A 19,338-nucleotide genomic window follows, 5' to 3' on the forward strand; every position below is an offset into this window, starting at 1 on the left:
TCAACACGCTTGGCGCCATCTTAAAACAGAAAAATAAACCAAAGCATAGAGTATAAAGGCAGAAGAATAAAGGAATAAAGAAAAGGTGATCAACTTTACTGTCCTTCCTGTTAAGTGTTCCTGGTTGCCAGGCACAAATCCCTTTGCTGTGCCGCTGCCTCTGGAACAAAAAGATTTAGATTTAGATTTTAAATTTTATTGCCGCGTGTACTCAAGTACAGAAGTACAGGAGGACAGTGAAAAATGTATAATGTCACCATACATGGCGCCATCTTAGGTACCAAGGTACTTAGGTACAAAAAAAGCTTAGGTACAAGGTAGTAAGAGAAACGAGAATTAAAAAGTTAAGCATTATTTCAGAGAATAGTAGAAAAATAAAGAAGTAGGTTATAGTTTACAATAAAGTCTTTCATGTTTTAAACAAGGAAAATAAAGAAATATGCTAAAAGTTCAACAGTCTTTGAGTCCTCCGCTTATCTCGCTCTCTGGGGGACCTCATCTGTCTGTTCTCAAAGCAGCTGCCACAGATACCATTGCTGCTGTTGAAACTGCCACCTCTCCATTTTCCCCCGGTGCCTCAGGAACATGCCTAGGCCGGATCCACTCGCATGCCAAGCCAAGACACCACCATGAGCCACCAAGAGACCATGCCCGGGACCTGCTTTAAGCCGCTGAGGGACCAGGCTGGGAGACGCTGAGGGACCAGGCCTGGGTCCCACCTCAAGCTACAGGAAGACCAGGCTGAGAGCCGCCACGAACCGCGAAGAGACCAGGCCTGTGACCCGCCACAAGCCACTGGGAGCCCAGGCCCAGAATCACTGAGAGGCTAAAGGGGAGAGAAAAAGAGAAAGAAACAGAAGGAGCAGTGGAGCTCCAGTCGGAACATCCTATTCCGCCACCATTTTGACCGAAATTCACCCCTCTTTGGCATCCTCTCACCTCCACCACTGAGTCCTCACTGGACCACTCCAATGCAGATGCCACTGGCACTGGGTACTGCACTGGCCCAAACTCACTGATGCAGCTGCTGCTCACGCTGCAGAATCTCATCCTAGGCCCAAACTCACCTCCACCACTGCCTCCATGAATCTGTGTTGGATACTGCTGGCAACCCAAACTTGCCACCACAGCAGGCATGAGTCAGTCCTAGGACTGCCTTGTCAATGCAGAAGCCTTCTGGAACCCAAAATCGCCTCCAATGCCACCATGAGCCCATGCTGCTGGGCCCACTCATTGCCACTGTACTGAGCTCTTCAACAAGAGATAAGTAAAATAACATGGAAAAAAAGAAGAAAAAACAAGAGAGAAAAAGAAGTAAAGAAACAAAAAGCGGACAGAGCTGACAGGCCCTGGGCTCAGAAGTACTAACTCCACCACTATCTTACTGGAAGACCAGCCAGAATCTTGTAGATTCTTGTATCTTGTAGATAGTACACACTGCTGCTACTGAGTGTTGGTGGTGGAGGGAGTGGATGTTTGTGGATGTGGTGCCAATCAAGTGGGCTGCTTTGTCCTGGATGGTGTCAAGCTTCTTGAGTGTTGTTGGGGCTGCACCCATCCAGGCAAGTGGGGAGTATTCCATCACACTCCTGACTTGTGCCTTGTAGAAGTGGACAGACCCACTGTACTCACACTCACTCCCTGCTCTGTACATGCTCACTCCCCACACATGCTCACTCCCGTGTGTATAGACCGCTGTGTACCCACAGGCTCACGCCCTGGTGCACACTAAAACACACATACACAAACACACGCACACACTCTCTCACTGTGTGCGCACACACATACAGTCACGCCTCACTGTGCACACGCGCAAGCCGCTACACAGCGCAAATACATTTTAATTACTTTTCACTTTTGGTATGAAATCTCACTTCAGTCATTCATTTGTTAAGGAGATGGACTCCATACAGTTACAGGATTCAGCGTTCATAAGCTCAAGAACACATCAACAAGATTCTCTCAAGTATTTTAAAAATAAAAGTCACCCAACGGTTGGACTGTTAAAGGAATTTGTTTCTCTTCCTGATTAGATCTTGATTCAACTGTCCTATGTCTCTGCAATCTGCTCACCTAATTTAACCCATTTAGGCCCAATACATACTTAAAATTTCATGTAGCACAGAAGGTAACTCATTAAAAATCAAACATTCACCCCACAATGCGATCCCCCCAACCCAAACTGGTCTGAATGAGGGGAATTTGCTCAGAAGGCCTGACTGTGATAAGAGAGAGACAGAATGAGAAGGAGTGGGATGCAGGAGACAGAGGATGGGAAGGCTGCAACAGAGAGGGAGGTAGGACACAAGCGCAGGAGGATAGGGAGGGAGCAGTGAGTAACAGAGACAGGGACTGGCATTGAGTCGGAGGGAGGAGGAGGATGGGAGGCAGATGGGTGGCAAGGAGAGAGATGGGGAGGGAGCGCAAGATAGAAACCAAAGAAATAGACCTTTTTTTTATATACAAAGAGCAAATTCCCAAACTTTGAGTGGAAACAATTGAAACCCTGAGCCCCAACCAATGTCACATCATGACTGTTTAAAATGTGCAGGAAACATTAGCAGTGTCACATCGGCAGGACAAAGGCTGCTTTCACGCAGTTAGCCTTGCCCTCCTCTCTCTCAAACACTCCTTTATCCTCTGGGACTGACAGCAGGGGCACTGTGACAGCTACTGCCCCCTCCCCCACACTCGCTCCTCCCCATTTAATAGGTAACCTTCGACCTGCTAAGACAACCCCTGCTTTGTGTCTCAGACAGGAGTCCAATTGTCCACTTCCCTGTGGACATAGGGCTGCAGGCACCTCACTCAGAATCGCTTCTCCTCAGGGAGGCTTCCAATCAGCAGCTCCTTGTTTCCAAAGTCCCAGTATGCAGTCATGTGAAAGCTCATGTTTGACAAAACCACCAAATACTCCATGAACGAAAAGGCTGTGTAAACTGCAGAGAGAGAGAGAGAGAGAGGCACAACATCAGGGGTCAGATCATACTTGGGGGCTGCTTGAGAGACAGTACAACTTTAAATGGCTTCTGAATGCAGGATTTTCACTGCTTTCCTGTACACAGCAGGATCCTGGTGTGGAACTGAGACAAAAAGAGGAGAGGATTGACGTGTACACTGGTAAGTGGTGGGGCATGAGACAGAGAGCAGGAGAGAGGGGGATCCTCTGTCCCCACCTAGACCATTAGTGATAGAGATGTCATGGCAATGTCAGTGGTTGAGGAATCACAAGTTTCTGGGGACATAGGATAACTAAAGCAATAGAGACTATGGTAACTATCACTGATTGTCAGGATTGTCATCTGGTTCACTAATGCTCCTTAGGGGTGGAAATCTGCTGTCTTTATCCGATCTGGCCTAGATGTGACTCCAGGTAATGTAGTTGACTCTTAATTATCCCTCAGATGGCCGAGGAAGCTGCTGAGTGATAACAAACACCTACGTAACATCTGCACTATGGGAACTGGCTGCCTTGCAGGTGAGGGTGAAAGTCGTCCAGGAGTCTGGAGACAGCTGGGGAATCTGACTGAGGATCTACAGGCTTTGGCTTCGTGTCATGTGGGACGTCAGGTTACGTTTATTACTCAGGTTATCGTTTGTTCCTTTTACTATTCTCACTTTCCTCCTCATTTTGTTGTCATTGGGTATCAAAACACTGGGATCTTTCTGACAGACTTTAGCTGTGCCTGTTTCAGTTCAGGACAACAGTCTCCCAGGAGCTGACATGATTTCAAAGCCAGTCAAGTGAAGCTGAATCAAAATAAAACCGGGAAAGAAAACAGCCTGCATTCAGCTGGATATCGGACATAATTGTAGCACACTCAGACTTGTCTCCTCCATAATATCAGGAGGTTAGAGCCAACACTGTGAGCTGTCCCACAGACTAATCTGCTTAAATCATACACTCAGAAACATACCACACAGACAATGTCCCAGCCACCACCATTACCATCCCTGGATATGTCCTGTCCCACCGGCAGGACAGACCCAGCAGAGGTGGTAGTACAGTGGTATACAGGTGGGAGAAAGTTATCCTGGGAGTCTTCAACATTGACTCCATGAAGTCTAATGGCATTGGGTCAAGTATGGGCAAGGAAACCTCCTGCTGATTACATGTACCGTCCTCCTTGGCTTATGAGTCAGCACTCTTCCACATTGAACAAAAGTTGGAGGAAGAATTGAGGGTGGCAAGGGCACAAAATATATCCGGGTGGGGAATTTCAATGTCCACCACCAAGATTAATCATTAGTGCTGCTGCCGAGCCAAATTGGTTGGGTTCTAAAGGACAGAGTGATAAGACTGGGTCTGTGGCAGGTGGTGAGGGAACCACCAAAAGGGAAAAACATACTTGACCACATCTTCGCCAATCTGCCAGTTGCAGTTGCATCTGTCCATGACAGTCCTGCCTTTGCATTGAGAATAACCTCCATCATGTTGTGTGGCACTATCACCGTGCTAAATGGGACAGATTTCACACAGATCTAGCAATTCAAAACTGGGCATCCATGAGGCACTGTGGGCCATCAACAGCAGCAGAATTGTACTCCAGCACAATCTGTAACCTCATGGCCCAGCATATCCCCCACTCAACCATTACCATCAAGTCAGGGGATCAACCCATGAGGGCATGAAAGAATCAGCATTAGGCATACCTAAAGATGAGGTGTCAACCTGATGAAACTACAAGACTATTAACGTGTCAAACAGCAAAGCAGCAAGCGATAAATCTATGTGATCCCACAACCAACAGATCAGATCTAAGATCTGCAGTCCTGCCACATCCAACCATGAATGGTGGTGGACAATTAAACGACTCACTGGAAGAATATCCCCATCCTCAATGATGGAAGAGCCCAACACATCAGTGCAAAAGATAAGGCTGAATCAACAGTCTTCAGCCAGAAATGCTGAGTGGATGATCCACCTCAGCCTCCTCTGAGGGTCTCCAGCATCACAGATGTCAGGGTTCACCCAATTTGATTCACTCCACGTGATATCAAATAATATTTGAAAACACAAGATACTGCAAATGCGATGGGTCCTGACAACATCCCTGCAATAGTACTGAATGCCTGTGCTCAAAATCAGCACAAACACTTCTATCTAGAAGGACAAGGGCAGCAGATACATGGGAACACTATCAACTGCAAGTTCCCCTCCAAGCCACTCACCATCCTGACTTGGAAATATATCGCCGTTCCTTCACTGTCGCAGGGTCAAAATCCTGGAATTCCCTCCCTAAGGGCACTGTGGGTCAACCTACAGCAGTTCAAAAAGGCAGTTCACCACCACATTCTCAAGGGGCAACTAAGGATGGGACACACACATTACAAACAATAATAAAACAAATGAGTGCTGACTCTCACCTCCAGTTTCACAGTACGCGTTGTGTCTGAAGTAGAAACACAAAGCGATGACAAACGAGCTCAAATTGAAGACAAACAGCCTCCGCTTCCAGCTCAGAGAGGTCCTCTCCTATCATGAGAGGACGGGGATTAGGGTGGGGAATAAACAGAGGTGGGAGAGGGAGGAGGCAGGGAAAGGTGAGTGGAAGTGGGAGGGGAGAGAGAGATTAAGGTTTCATAATTCAAAAATACAAATATCTGATGAAAGATTCTGCTCATTAATTCAGAGAGGGAGGTGAATGGGGTAAGGGGAGAGAGGGAACCGGGGATAGAAGGGAAAAGAGGGAGAGACACGGCAGGGTGAAGGAAGACAGGAGAAGGACATGGGGAGAGAGGATGGAAAGGAAGGGTGGGAGGGGAGAAAGAGATATAAAGACAGTCAAGAGTGACAGGGACATGTAACAGTTTCAGGAGTTGTGCAATTAGGCCAATTTTATGGAGGTAGAACACAGATCAGTTATAATCTCACTGAATGGTGGAACAGACTGGAGGGGCTGAATGGCCTATTCTTGTTCCTATGTTCTTATTTTCAACCCCTCAAGTTGGTTCTATGACATTAGGTCATGGCTGATTATCTCTTCAACACCAGTCCCCATATCTATCGATGTCATGAGTAACTGGAAACCTATCAATCTCGGTCTTGAACTGTCCCAGTCAAGGAGCTTCCACAGTCTCTGGCGTAGAAAATTATAAAGATTCACCACCATCTGAGTGAAGATGTCCTTTCTCACCCGAGTCCAAAGTGACTTACCCCTTATATGGGACTGTTTCCCCTGTTTCCAGACCCTATAGTCAGGGAAACATCCTTCCTACTCTGTACAAAGCCTGGTTAAAGGGCACATGCTTTCATTCTCATTCTACACTGACCCCATCAAACACTCCCAGAACATGGACAGCATGGGGTTAGATGCAGAGTAAAGCTCCCTCTACACTGTCCCCCATCAAACACTCCCAGGACAGGGACAGCATGGGGTTACAAAAACAGAAGTTGGTGGAAAAGCTCAGCAGGTCTGGCAGCATCTGTGAAGAAAAAAATCAGAGTTAACGTATCGGGTCCAGTGACCCTTCCTCAGAACTGATGGTAGCTAGAAAAATGTCAAGTTTATATGCAGAAAATAGGGAGGGGGTGGGGTAGGGAGTAAAGGATAGGATAGAGCCCAAAGAGGCAGAAGAACAGTTGCACAAACAAAGGAGTTGATAGTGATCTGGCTGAGGAGGGTGAATAGTTGTTAAAGGGGAATTTTAGTGACTATGACAGGCTATGTGGTAACAAGGCCTGGTGTGTGGGGTGGGGGGCTGGGACATGGGACAGTTTAGGCCGTAAAATTATTGACCTCGATATTGAGTCTGGAGAGCTGCAGGGTCCCCAAGCAGAAAATGAGATGTTGTTCTTTCAGCTTGCACTGAGCTTCACTAGAACACTGCAGCAAGCCAGAGACAGAGATGTTGGCCAGGGAACAGGGTGGTATGTTAAAGTGGTGGCAACGGGTAGTTCAGGGTCTTTTTTGTGAGCAGAACATAGATGTTTTGCGAAGCATTCAACCAGTCTACGCTTCGTTTCCCCAATGTAGAGGAGACCACATTGTGAGCAACGAATGCAGAAGACTAGATTCTGGGAAGTGCAGGTGAAGTGTTGCTTCACCTGGAAGGTACGTTTGGGCCCTTGAATACTGAGGAGGGAGGAGGTAAATGGGCAGGTGTTACACCTTCACCGGTTACAGGGGAAGGTGCCCTAGGGCTGTGGGGAGGTGTTGGGGGTGAAGGAAGTATGGACCAGAGTGTCCCGGAGGGAACGGTCCCTACAGTAGGCGGACAAGAGAGGGGAGGGGCATGTGTGTCCGGTGGTGGCATCTTGCTGGAGGTGGGGGAAATGGCGTCTGATGATCTTCTGGATTTGGATGCTGGTGGGATGGTAGGTAAGGACAAGGGGAAGCCTATCGCTGTTGCGGGAGGGAAGAGAAGTGGAGAGGGAGATGGGTCAGACCTGGTTGAGGGCCCCGTCAACAATGGAGCTGGGAAATCCTCAGTTGAGGAAGAAGGTGGACATTTCAAAGGCTTTCTTGTTGAAGTTGGCCTCATCTAAACATATATGACGGAGACAGAGGAACTGAGAGAATGGGATGGAGTCGTTACAGGAAGGGGGGTTAGATAGAGTTAGCATGAGGTTAGATAGAGTAAAGCTCCCTCTGCTCCCTCAGAAATAGTTCAGTGTGAAAGGGTACAAGTAGCAGGACCATTTTCTCAAAAAAAGACATTTGAGGTCGAGCTGAATCCCACCCACATTTCCCTTCCCCCTCGGGCAGGTTCCAGCTGAGTGTGGCACTGAACTCTGACCTTCCCTCTCTCTCACTCCAGCAGGATGAGGAAAACCACAAATTGTACTCTGTCCTGAGCAGAGAGGGAACTGAGAGATGGATTGCATCATTTATAGGCCATCTGTGACAAGCACACATCCTGTGGAGGAGTCTACCCTGCCACGTCAAAGAGAAAAATTACACCCAACCACTTCGTGTCAGCAACGGACAGAATTTACTCATGGTCCCGTGCTTGATTCTCTCTGAAGGGACAGTGGGCCACTTCCTGAGACTCTGGTACGGGTCACTTGCCACCAGTGACTGTTGTTCTGATCCCAGCTGATGTTATTACTGGTCAGGTCAATAGCAGACTGAAATCTGGCTTGGAAGGTCATATTTTGTTTGATTGTTCGTTTTTACGAGCTGATCTTTCAGTGAAATGAAGAAAATAACAGAATAAACCAAACTATTTACAGACAATGCAAGCTTGAAACACATGGTAAAATACAATCCCAGTAATCCCAACAGCACTCTTTCACATAATCACACCAAGAGAACCTCTTTACCTGCTACTTGTATAGGACCTAACATAATTGATACAGGTAAATTCTTCACTAAGTTTTCACACAACTGAGCTGAGACTTTCTCAGTTTCACAATCCCTTCAGGGTTTTAGCCAACACTTCTAGTCTGGAACTTTCAAAGTAAACTCCTCACACCGAAGCATTTTATTTCTTAACAGTTCCAAACTATCTACTTTCTTCATGCATCCAACATCAACGAAAAGCTCTGCAAAACTGAAACCAAAAAGCTTTCTCCAAGCTATGGGAGTTTCTCCTACGCCAAAACCTATAAAATTCAAATCAATCTAGACAAGTTAGATGCAAGAAGACTGTGCCTGATGGTGGGGAAGTCCAAAACCAGAGGTCATTGCTAAAGGATAGAGGGTAAACCTTTTAGGATCGAGGAGAAATTACTTCACCCAGAGAGTAGGCAGTCTGTGAAAATCATGAACACAGAAAGTGGTTGAGGCTAAACAAGAAGGAGACAGATATAGTCCCTGTGACGAAAGGGATCGACTGACTTGGTGGGAGGACGGGATTAGGGTATCGAGCTCAGAGATCAGCATGATCTTAATGAATGCAGTGTAGAATTAAGGGGCCAAATAGCCTACTCCTGCTCCTGTCTTCTATACTTCTATGTTTATATGTAAAACAAAATCCTTCTAACTGAAGAAACTACTGATTCTGCAGTGAAGTACATTACACTGTTTACTTTGTTTCCCCATAAAACTCTTCCAATGTCAACAAGTTCCCATCAGCCTTCAAGTATAATACCTCTCATTCTTTTCAAACAAACTTTGGCTTCAGAAAGCTTTACAAGTTATTCATTAAAACTCTTCACAGGCAGGCCAAAACTCACATGACACTAGTTCAAAATCCAAACTCTAAATGATATAACCTATATATAAACCACACGGCTTACATCATGCTGTATCAGAGCAAGCGTGGCCAAAGGATGGGATACTTACCTTGTAATCAGCCTGTCATTGATTTAGGTCCCATTCCAAATAATGGAGCACTTATTCCAAGCTGCCACTACTAGAGCAGCACCAGGTCAGTTCTGAGGGGGTGCCAGACTGTCAGAGAGTCAATACTGAGGGAACGCTGTACTGTCCGAGGGTCAGTACCAAGGGAATGCCGCACTGTTAGAACTGCCACTTTACGATAAGATATTAAAGTGATGCTGTTGCTGCCCATAGGGTAAATGTATAAGTACCAAATGCTGCTACTGGGAGAAGTGCATGGGGCTTCTCCCTAGGTACTGGTGAATAGTTACCTCTCAACGAACATCATAAGAAACTGGCTGCCCGATCATTCCATGTTGTTGGTTGTTGGATCTTGCTATGTGCAAAATTACAGCAATGACTACACCTCAAAAACGGCTTCATTGTCTGTAGAGCACTTTAACATTTTGAGGATGTGAAAAGCGCCAAAGAAATACAGGCTTATTTTTCTTTTGAGAGACAAGAGGGTGAGTTGTGATAGTCTGGAACGGTTTGCAGGACAATTTATTTCCAATTGAGAGTCACATGCCTGAAATGTTAACTCGGTTTCTCTCTCCACAGATGCTGACAGACCTGTTCAGTATCTGCAGCAATTTCTGGTTTCAGTTCAGTCTAAATGAAGAATGTATGTGAGGACTTAAGACTGAATAAAAATCCAACCCTCAACAATAAAATAAATGAACACACTTCTCTATATTTTGTTTTTAAAAAAAGCTCTTAAGGTGTCTGGGCCAATCATACAAGCAGCCCGCTCCACAAACTCCCATTTAAAACATAACATCAACAAATTATGCTGGAGGGTTTTTTTAACAAAAACACCAGAGGAAGTGTTGGAGGCTGCAAATCAGAAATAAATAGCTGCACGGAATCAGTGAGGTTTGTGCAGAGTGTCACATGCAAACAGAAAGTGAGCAAAATATCTTGTTCAGAACGGCCATGCTTCACACATTCCCAAAGTCGCCAAATAAAAGCGCAGACACGTTCATGACCAAGTGAGAACAGCATGGGGGTGTGGGTAGGGGTGGTGAAGGGGGAAACGGCACAGTGGGGTTAGGGAATTAAGGATTCTGCTGTGTCAGCTTGCATGTGCAGTCGCTGCAAATTATAGTTCCTGGGGCCCAGCGTTCTGCATGATGACTGTTCCTCCTTTATGGCTCCATTTCACAACCATTTCACGGTCAACAAAAGAACCCACATGATGCAAAAAATACGCACCGACAGCAGCCCAGCATCACGCAGCCTTTACTGGTAGGGTATAGATAGACCTAATGCACTTATAGCAACTGCAGCCAAGTTTAGCTGATGCAGGAACGGATTGGCTGCCTGAGACCTGAGCTCCCAGCGTCAGAATGGTGGGGGTGGGGGGGGTACAAGTCAAGGGATTCCCTCCCCGCCTCCAGCCCAACACTCAGTTTGGTCGTGTGGTGGAAGCGAGTGCAACCACAAAGACCAACTCATCCTCACCCCATGGGTAAGTCCATACTCCCTTCAATGGCCTGGGAAACATCTGGAAAGACATTATCTCAGATGCTCTGCATTGTGATAATTCCATCATCACCCACTCATTACTAACCCTACAACATTTACACTGGCTTAGCTATGTACATCAGATGGCCATATACTCAAAGGCCTAGCCTTTCGAGCCCTACCCACTTGTGAAGGATTTATCTCAGCAGACAAACTGTTGCTGATGCAATATATAGATAAAGTCAGCAAAAAACAGAAACAGGAGTAGGCCATTCAGCCCATTGAGCCTGGTCCACCCCCTTTCAATAAGACCATGGCTGATCTGATTGTGGTCTCAACATCACTTTCCTGCCTGTCCCCAAAAGCTCTCGTCAATCAAAAGTCTAACTCAGCTTTAAAATTTTGAACGATGCAGCGGTTGCTGTCTCTTCAGATAAAGAATTCTGAATCTATCCTGACTGTTTCCTGTCTGTTAGCTAACCCTCCGTGTGAGCTAATACCTCACCACCAACAATGTGAGCTCTTATCTTGTGCAGCAACCTTTTAGTGACAGTTTATCGAGTGCCTTTTGGAAATCCCAATGCACCACACCCACTCGCTCCCCTTCTACAAGAATAAAGAGATTGCTTTTTCCAACACCCAGTGGATGAGCAGAAATTCCCTTCAGGGTTTTCAGTTCCCGCTCCAAGATAGCCTCAAGTTCCGGACTCCGTCGCTTTCCCTGGCAACAGTCTGGGATTAAACCAGTCTCCCAGAAACTTAATGTCACGAGACCCCGAGATGAGCTTCCTACTTAATATTGATGTCACCACTAAGGCAGCCTACTTCCACTTCTGTCAATTACTCAATGCCATCCCGGTCCCAGCTCATCTGTTACTGAAGCCCTCATCCAAAGAACATTAAGAAATAGGAACAGGAGTAGGCCTTTCGGCCCTTCAAGTCAGCTCCACCATTTAATAGGATCATAGCTGACGTGACACTCTTCAAATCCACTTTCCTGCCTTTTCCCTGTAACCCTTGATTCCCCGACTGTTCAAGAATCTATCTCGACCTTAAATATCCACAAGGATATAGAGAAACCAGGCCTCATTTGTATAATCCCTTCTCATAGGATAATACCTGAAGCCCAGGTATCATTCTTGTAAACCCACGTTGTACTCCCTCTAAGGCCAATCTATCCTTCCGGAGGTGTGGTGCCCAGATCTGCGCACAGTACTTTGAATGAGGTCTGACCAGGCTTTCATTCCATTAAAAGGTAACATAGAAATATAAATTGTGGTTGTTAATTATACCAATCAACCAATTGCTGAATGCAGTCACTTTTTGAGACTTTAGGATGTAAGTTATCCGGTCCAGGGGACTTCTCAACCTTTAGCCCCACCCATTCACAAGTCTTTAATCTTTAATTAACATTTTAAGTTCCTGTGAAAAAAACACTAATGTAAGATTTAATGTTTCTTCCTTGTTTACTCTCTCATCTGTTTTCTCCCTCTTCTGTTTTTTAGCCATCCTAATTTATCCAACCTTTTTTCAAATTATGTGTTCTTCCTCTCAATCTGATACTGACCCTGACTAGGGAATTGAAATTCTGTGCTTGGCCAAGGGGGTGACACTTTTTCTTAATACATTTGCTAAATGGATTTGCTTAAACAACAGGGGCAGACTGGAATAGGTATGGGCTCAGGGAATGTGTGTTCCTGCTCCACCTCAACCTATTACTGAGCAAATCATTTTGGAAAATGGTGAGAGCTGGACAGCACTGAAGCAATGATCACACAATCCAGCCTCCAGATGCACAAACACATTCACACCCACACTCCAGACACTACTGTACATATCACACACAAGGGGCAATTAGGGATGTGTACAAGTGATCCATGCATATGCACATCTCCTTCACTCACAGCCACAGGTGACAAATGGAAAGAGAGACAAGATCCTTCACAAAGCAACCTAATTGCTCCTCTAAAGTGGTTCAATACCACCCTCTCATGGCAACTCAATGAATTACATGCTAATCAAAAACTGGCAATTCCACTCCGTGGGGTCTGTTATCTGTTGCCATGTTCCAATAAAAAGCCATTTGCTGCAGTTTTGGTTGACAGGACTTCAGAAATGACACTGACTCTACTTTCCACACATCACTTAAACAATTTAGAAAAGCTGGAGTGGCAAAATATAGTCAGGATAGCTGAGCATCTTCTCATCTTCATTCCAGAAGCATACGCAACTCTTATAGGGTCCCACAGGGAGCATGTCTCCCACTAGCTGGAGGGAGGTGGTGGAGGGCAAGGTGGGGTGGCATCTAGACACTGTGACACTTAGGCCATTTAGGACTGAGATGAGGGGGAATGTGAAAGGAGGCAATGGTGTAATGGTATTGTCAATGAACTACTAACCCAGGGACACAGGTTCAAATACCAACACTGCAGATGGAATTTGAATGCAGATTTCATTAAAAGTCTAATGATGACCATGAAACTGTTGCTCAATTCATTAAAAAAAACCCTACTGGTTCACTGACCTACAAGACAGACCAACAGCAATGTGGTTGAATTTTCATTGCCCTCTGAAATGACCTTGTATCAGTTTGTATCAAACTGAAAGGAATGACACCCAACAGATCCTTACAATCAAGTGAGCCAAAAATGACAATGCCAAACTCAGCCCAGATAAGTCCCTGCCAAAGTCCACTTTAACAACATTCGACGACTAATGCCAATACAAATGAGCAAACATCAGCTTGACATTGTCCAAAAAGGTTGATTCCATGGGTCTGACTATGCCCCACATTCCACAATCATCACCCCAGGTATGTCCTATCCTAATGGGGGACAGGCCCAGCAGAGGAGGTGTCCCATTGGTGTACAGAGTCCTAAAGACATAGCTGCTGGACTGGGCATGCAACACATGTTGAGGGAACCAACAAGAGGGGGTGGCATCGTGGCTCAGTGGTTAGCACTGCTGCCTCACAGCACTAGGGACCCGGGTTCAATTCCACCCTTGGGTGACTGTCTGTGTGGAGTTTGCACATTCTCCCCGTGTCTGCGTGGGTTTCCTCTGGATGCTCCAGTTCCTCCCACAGTCCAAAGGTGTGCAAGTTAGGTGGATTGGCCATGCTAAATTACCCGTAGTGTTCAGGGATGTGTAGATTAGGTGGGTTATAGGGGGATAGGTTTGGGTGGGTGCTCTGAGGGTCGGTGTGGACTTGTTGGGCTGAAGGGCCTGTTTCCACACTGTAGGGATTCTATGATTCTATGAGGACAAAACACTTGACCTACTAGTCAGTGCATGCCATCCAGACATAGACCCATTTATTCCCATTCTATTTCCGGTCTGTGAACCAGTTCTAGATAAGTGCCAATATATTACCCCCATCCCCTGTGCTTTAACTGTGTCCAATAACCTCTTCTGAGGGACCTTATCAAAAGTTCTCAGAAAATCCAAATAACACTACACTCACTGGATCTCCCTTATCTATTCTACTCATTACTTCCTCAAAAAATCTCCAGCAGTTTGTTAAAAATGCTTTGCCTTTCAGAAACCAACAGTGACTTTATCCAATCCTATTAACGCTTTCTAAGTGTTTTGATATCACATGTCTTATAAAAGATTCTAGCATTTTCCCCACCACTGATGTCAGGCTAATTAAGCTAAACAAAGAATTTTACATTGATCTTCATTTTTTATTAAGAATCTTTATCTTTTGATGGCACCTAAATATGAGTGTGCTCCCTCTTTTCAAATCCCAACACTGGAAGAACAAATCATACAGTGATTGCAAACCTTCAGGATGAACACCAGTCATTCACTACCCTGCCTGCCATTACTTAATTTTTTCCCTGTGGCACAGGCCCTACATCACTTGTCTTGGATAATAACTAGAACAAGTAACAACTTAGGAAATTAGTTTAAGTTTTAGAACATCAATCGGGGAGACAGAAAAAACTCAGACGCCCAGAGAAATTTGAGTTAATGAAGCAGAGTCAGCACAGATTGGACAAGGCAGACTGCAGGAAGGGGGATATGGGAAGGGGCCGGGGGGGAAGATCTGATAGATGTGTATGAAGTTATGACAGATTTAGATAAGAGAGACAAGATGTTCAGTTGGCAGATGGTATAAAGACTTGGTGACACAGATTTAAGATTTTGGGCAAGAAATGTGGTGATGGATGTGAAGACAAACTATTTCACACAGCGACTGGCAATGATCTGGATCTCATTGCATTTGAAGGGAGTGGAAGTGGAGACAATGAATGATGTCAAAACAAAATTGGACAGGCACTTAAGGGAAATAAATTTGCAAGGGATACAGGGATAGAGTGGGGGAGTGGGCCAGAGCAGATAGATCTATAGAGGGCCAACACATACCTAATGAGCCTCCTTGTGTCACTGATATGGACTCTGTGGCTTGAAATAAAGAGACAGAGACAGGGACAGAGAGAGACATAATGGAAGAACAGAACCAATTACCTCCGGACTTACTGTGCTTTTCTTGGTCTGCTGCCAGATGACACAGGTGAGGATCATGTGAAGTATTGATGATCCCATGAAGGTGACAAAAGCTTTCTCATGAACCCCTGGAATGACACAATCAGGCATGATCAGGGGAACAGATCCTTCCCATTAACACCGAGCCATCGGTCAGAAGGAACTTAATACGACAAGAAAGACCCACAGCACCCTGCACTCCAAGTAATATTCATGCCTAAACTAGGAACACTTGCAGTCGCATGTGGCTGGCTTGGTGTCCTTGGACTCACAGTGATTCTCTGTTGACGAAACATAGGTCAGGAGCAGCAACGCCAGGTTCTCCAGCATGTTGAAGGTGAAGTTGATGAAGCAGAGGGGGCCATACCAGTGGCCAGGTGAAGGGACACGGCGGTAGTGGTTCCAATATGCCAGTCCAACCAACAGCCGTGGTGCCGAGTGCAAGCCAATACAGAAACGCCAGACATAGCGCTGAGGAGTCTCCCCTCCAATAGCAGCACTGATTGACGGGAGGTAGTTGGGGACCTGAAAAATTAGAAAGAGTGCAGAGTGACAAGAACAAGAATTTGTGCGCAGGTTTCCTACTTGAAGACACAACGACTGACCCTTTTACAGACTGCAAGCTTCCTCAAACCCCTTGGCAATCAGATAGTTGTGTGAGGGCCTGGATTGTGATATGTGTTGAGAATTTCCAGTTGCAACCTGATAGAAAGGCAGCTTTTACTAATTCGCTGCTCTACACTGCATTGTAGCATAAATATGTTCTTCTTACAATCATGGGTGTTACTGACTGACCTGCATTTATTGCCAGTCACTAGTTGGCCTTGAGAAGGTGGGGGTGAGCTGCCTTCTTGAACCGCTGCAGTCCATGTGCTGTAGGTAGACCCACAATGCCCTTAGGGAGGGAATTCCATGATTTAGACCCAGCGACAGTGAAAGAATGACAATATATTTCCAAGTCAGAATGGGTGTGTTGGTTTGAAAGAAATTGTGGGTGTTTGTGTTCCCATGACCTGCTGCCCTTGTCCTTTTAATAAAAGTAGTCATCGGTTTGAAAGAATAAAGGCAGAAGTTGCTGGAAAAGCTCAGCAGGTCCGGCAGCATCTGTGAAGAAAAAATCAGAGTTAGTGTTTCGGGTCCAGTGACCCTTCCTCAGAACAGTTTTGAGGAAGAGTTCTGAGGAAGGGTCACCGGACCTGAAACATTAACTCTGTTTTTCCCTTCACAGATGCTGCTAGACCTGCTGAGGTTTTCCAGCAACTTTGTTTTTGTTCCTGATTTACAGCATCCTCAGTTCTTTCAGTTTTTATGGGTTTGAAAGATGCTATCTAAAGATTTTGGGTAAATTTCTGCAGTGCATCTTGTAGATAGCACACACTGCTGCTACTGAGCGTCGGTGGTGGAGGGAGTGCATGTTTGTGGATGTGGTGCCAATCAAGCGGGGGCTGTCTTGTCCTGGATGGTGCCAAGCCTTTTGAGTGTTGTTGGAGCTGCACACATCCAGGCAAGTGGGTGAGTGAGCATTCCATCACACTGCTGACTTGTGCCTTGTAGATGGTGGACAGGTAGACAGAGGTGGCAGTTGGCACACTTGGCTTCATCTGTCAGACCACCAAGTAAAGGAGTTGAGACATCATGTTATGGCTGTAGAAGACATTTAGAATTCTGCATACAATTCTTGTCACCCTGATAAAGGACAGGTGATATTAAACTGGAAAGTGTGAAAAAAAAGGGGATTTACAAGGATGTTACAAAGACTGGAGGGTGTGAGTTATAAGGATAGATGGATACACTGGGACTTTTTTCCCTGGAATGTTAGAGGCTGAGGGGTGACTTTACAGTGGTTTATAAAATCATGAGGGGCATGGATAGAGTGACTAGCCAAGGTCTTTTCCCCAGGGTAGGGGAGTCAAAAACGAGAGAACATAGGTTTAAGGTAAAAGGGGAAAGATTTAAAAGGGACCTATTGGGGAAGTTTTTCACAGAGAGGGTGATGGAATGAGCTCTGAGGGGAAGTGGGAGGGGCAGGTACAATTACAATATTTAAAAGACATTTGGACAGGTACATGGATAGGAAAAGTTTAGAGGGATATGGGCCAAATGCAGGCAAATGGGACTAGTTCAGTTTAGGAAACCTGATTGAAATGGACAAGTTAGGCCGAAGGGTCTGTTTCCATGCTGTATGACTCTATGACTCTAGGACAGGCTTTGGGGAGTCAGGAGGTGACTTACTCAGTGCAGCCTTTGACCTGCTCTTGTAGCCATTGCATTTATTAGCCCAGTTCAGTTTCTGGTCAACAGTTATCCCCAGGATGTTGATTGTGGGAGATTCAGCAATAGTAACATCAAAGAATGTCGAGGGGCAATGATTAGATTCTGTTTTGTTGGGGATGATCATTGCCCGGTGCTTGTGTGGTGCAAATGTTACTTGCCACTTGTCACCCCAAACCTGAAATGTTGCTGCATTTGGATACAGATTGCTAGCAAAGTTCTAGTTTGATTATCTCTTAATCACCCCTCGCTATTTGCAGAAGAGGACTGTCCAGAGTCCTACTCCCAGTGTAGTTTCTGAGCTGCGTCAGATGAAACTGAAATGTTCTTTACAGCATATGAACTTCAGGGAGCATGCAAAGAACAGTGCATCCTTCTTGTACACGCTCTCTTCCATCTCACAAAGCCTTTAGCTCAGTAAATGGAACTGCCCTTTGAAAGGTGCAAAAGCGAGATGAATGCTCACTTAATATTACAACAACTGTTTCCCACATGACAGTATGCAAATGGAAGTATAATCCAATCGCACCACTACAGGCTTCTTTCCTGTCTGACATGGGGTGTGTTACTGCCTCAGTTCACATAACATTTGACGGGGGCTTTACAGGGTTGATACAGAGAAGATATTTCCTCGTGTGGAGTAATCTAGATCTACAGGGCACAGTTTCAGAATAAGGGGCCTCTTATGTAAGAAGGAGATGCGGGGCAATTGCTTCTTTCTGAGGATCATTCATGTTGGGAGTTCTCCTCCACAGTGGAGACTGAGTCACTGAGTATATTCAGGGCTGAATTAGACAATTGGGGACAGACAGGAAAGTGGAGTTAAGGCCAAATCAGTCCAGCCATGATCCTATTGCATGGCAGAAGAGACTTGATGGCCGAGTGGCCTGCTCCAATTTCTATTTGCTATGTTGCAATAATACGACAGCTTACCACTGACAGGTTCCCCCCAGTGATAAGCTATCACACTGATGATAATCTTGCCAACCTCAAAAACAGGCATTAGGCCAAAACCCATCACAACAACTGCGACTGTGATAGAACGACAGTGTGTCGATGATGTATGTGAAGTAAAAGTGAAACAGATAGCTGATGTATTCAGATTGTTGACATGAACTCATCCCCCTACAGCATCCTCCCTCCCTAACAAGACAATGTGAGGGTGAAGCTCAGGGCCCTCACTCATCACTAAGAAGCAGAGACAGTCAGATCTGCAGGAGATAGCTCTGTTCACAGCAGAGTGCAGGAAAAGAAATCCAAGAGGGATATCAAAGGAAATCTTTACGTTTAATGGTCAGTGAGAATCTGCTGTGAGGGAGTGAGTTGGAATAAGTTTAAAATTAGAAAATGTATCATTTATAAAGAAGTAGCAGCTACTTGGATTTCAAGAAGGAGCACAAGCAAAACGGGGGTAAAATTAAATCAAGTCAAATAAAATTATACACTGATGAAAACTTAAGTTATTGAAAGCGGTAGTGTTAGGATGCCACTAAGACTCATAGTAAGTATTAATTTATTCTAAGGATAACAAAGGATGGGTTAGTAAATTTGCGGATGACACCAAAGTCGGTGGAGTTGTGGATAGTGCGGAAGGATGTTGCAGGTTACAGAGGGACATAGATAAGCTGCAGAGCTGGGCTGAGAGGTGGCAAATGGAGTTTAATGCGGAAAAGTGTGAGGTGATTCACTTTGGAAGGAGTAACAGGAATACAGAGTACTGGGCTAATGGTAAGATTCTTGGTAGTGTGGATGAGCAGAGAGATCTCGGTGTCCATGTGCATAGATCACTGAAAGTTGCCACCCAGGTTGATAGCGTTGTTAAGAAGGCGTACAGTATGTTAGG

The 19,338-nt window shown here is 45.4% G+C and overlaps 1 protein-coding gene and 1 long non-coding RNA gene across 4 annotated transcripts in view; one reads left to right on the forward strand and one right to left on the reverse strand.

Moving 5' to 3' along the window:
* LOC125483360 overlaps positions 1–8,431 on the forward strand; it is a 40,493-nt gene extending 32,062 nt beyond the window's left edge. Inside the window, exons 1-3 of one of the 2 annotated variants that reach the window (XR_007262317.1) lie at positions 2,971–3,120; positions 3,405–3,588; positions 7,765–8,431. This is a non-coding gene — a long non-coding RNA (uncharacterized LOC125483360). Of the gene's footprint in view, positions 1–2,970; positions 3,121–3,404; positions 3,589–7,764 lie in introns of those variants that run through there. The other variant, XR_007262318.1, reaches the window with a different exon arrangement.
* pgap2 (post-GPI attachment to proteins 2) overlaps positions 1,822–19,338 on the reverse strand; it is a 24,465-nt gene continuing 6,948 nt past the window's right edge. The window contains exons 3-6 of one of the 2 annotated variants that reach the window (XM_048598293.1): positions 15,497–15,749; positions 15,207–15,313; positions 5,368–5,476; positions 1,822–2,939 (exon numbers count right to left, since the gene is read on the reverse strand). In XM_048598293.1, the coding sequence (XP_048454250.1) occupies positions 2,809–2,939; positions 5,368–5,476; positions 15,207–15,313; positions 15,497–15,749 (600 nt within the window). In that variant the 3' untranslated portion in view covers positions 1,822–2,808. The remainder of the gene's footprint in view (positions 2,940–5,367; positions 5,477–15,206; positions 15,314–15,496; positions 15,750–19,338) is intronic. The other variant, XM_048598294.1, reaches the window with a different exon arrangement.

The sequence above is a fragment of the Rhincodon typus genome, chromosome 6, assembly GCF_021869965.1.
Source record: "Rhincodon typus isolate 14 chromosome 6, sRhiTyp1.1, whole genome shotgun sequence".
NCBI lineage: Eukaryota > Metazoa > Chordata > Chondrichthyes > Orectolobiformes > Rhincodontidae > Rhincodon > Rhincodon typus.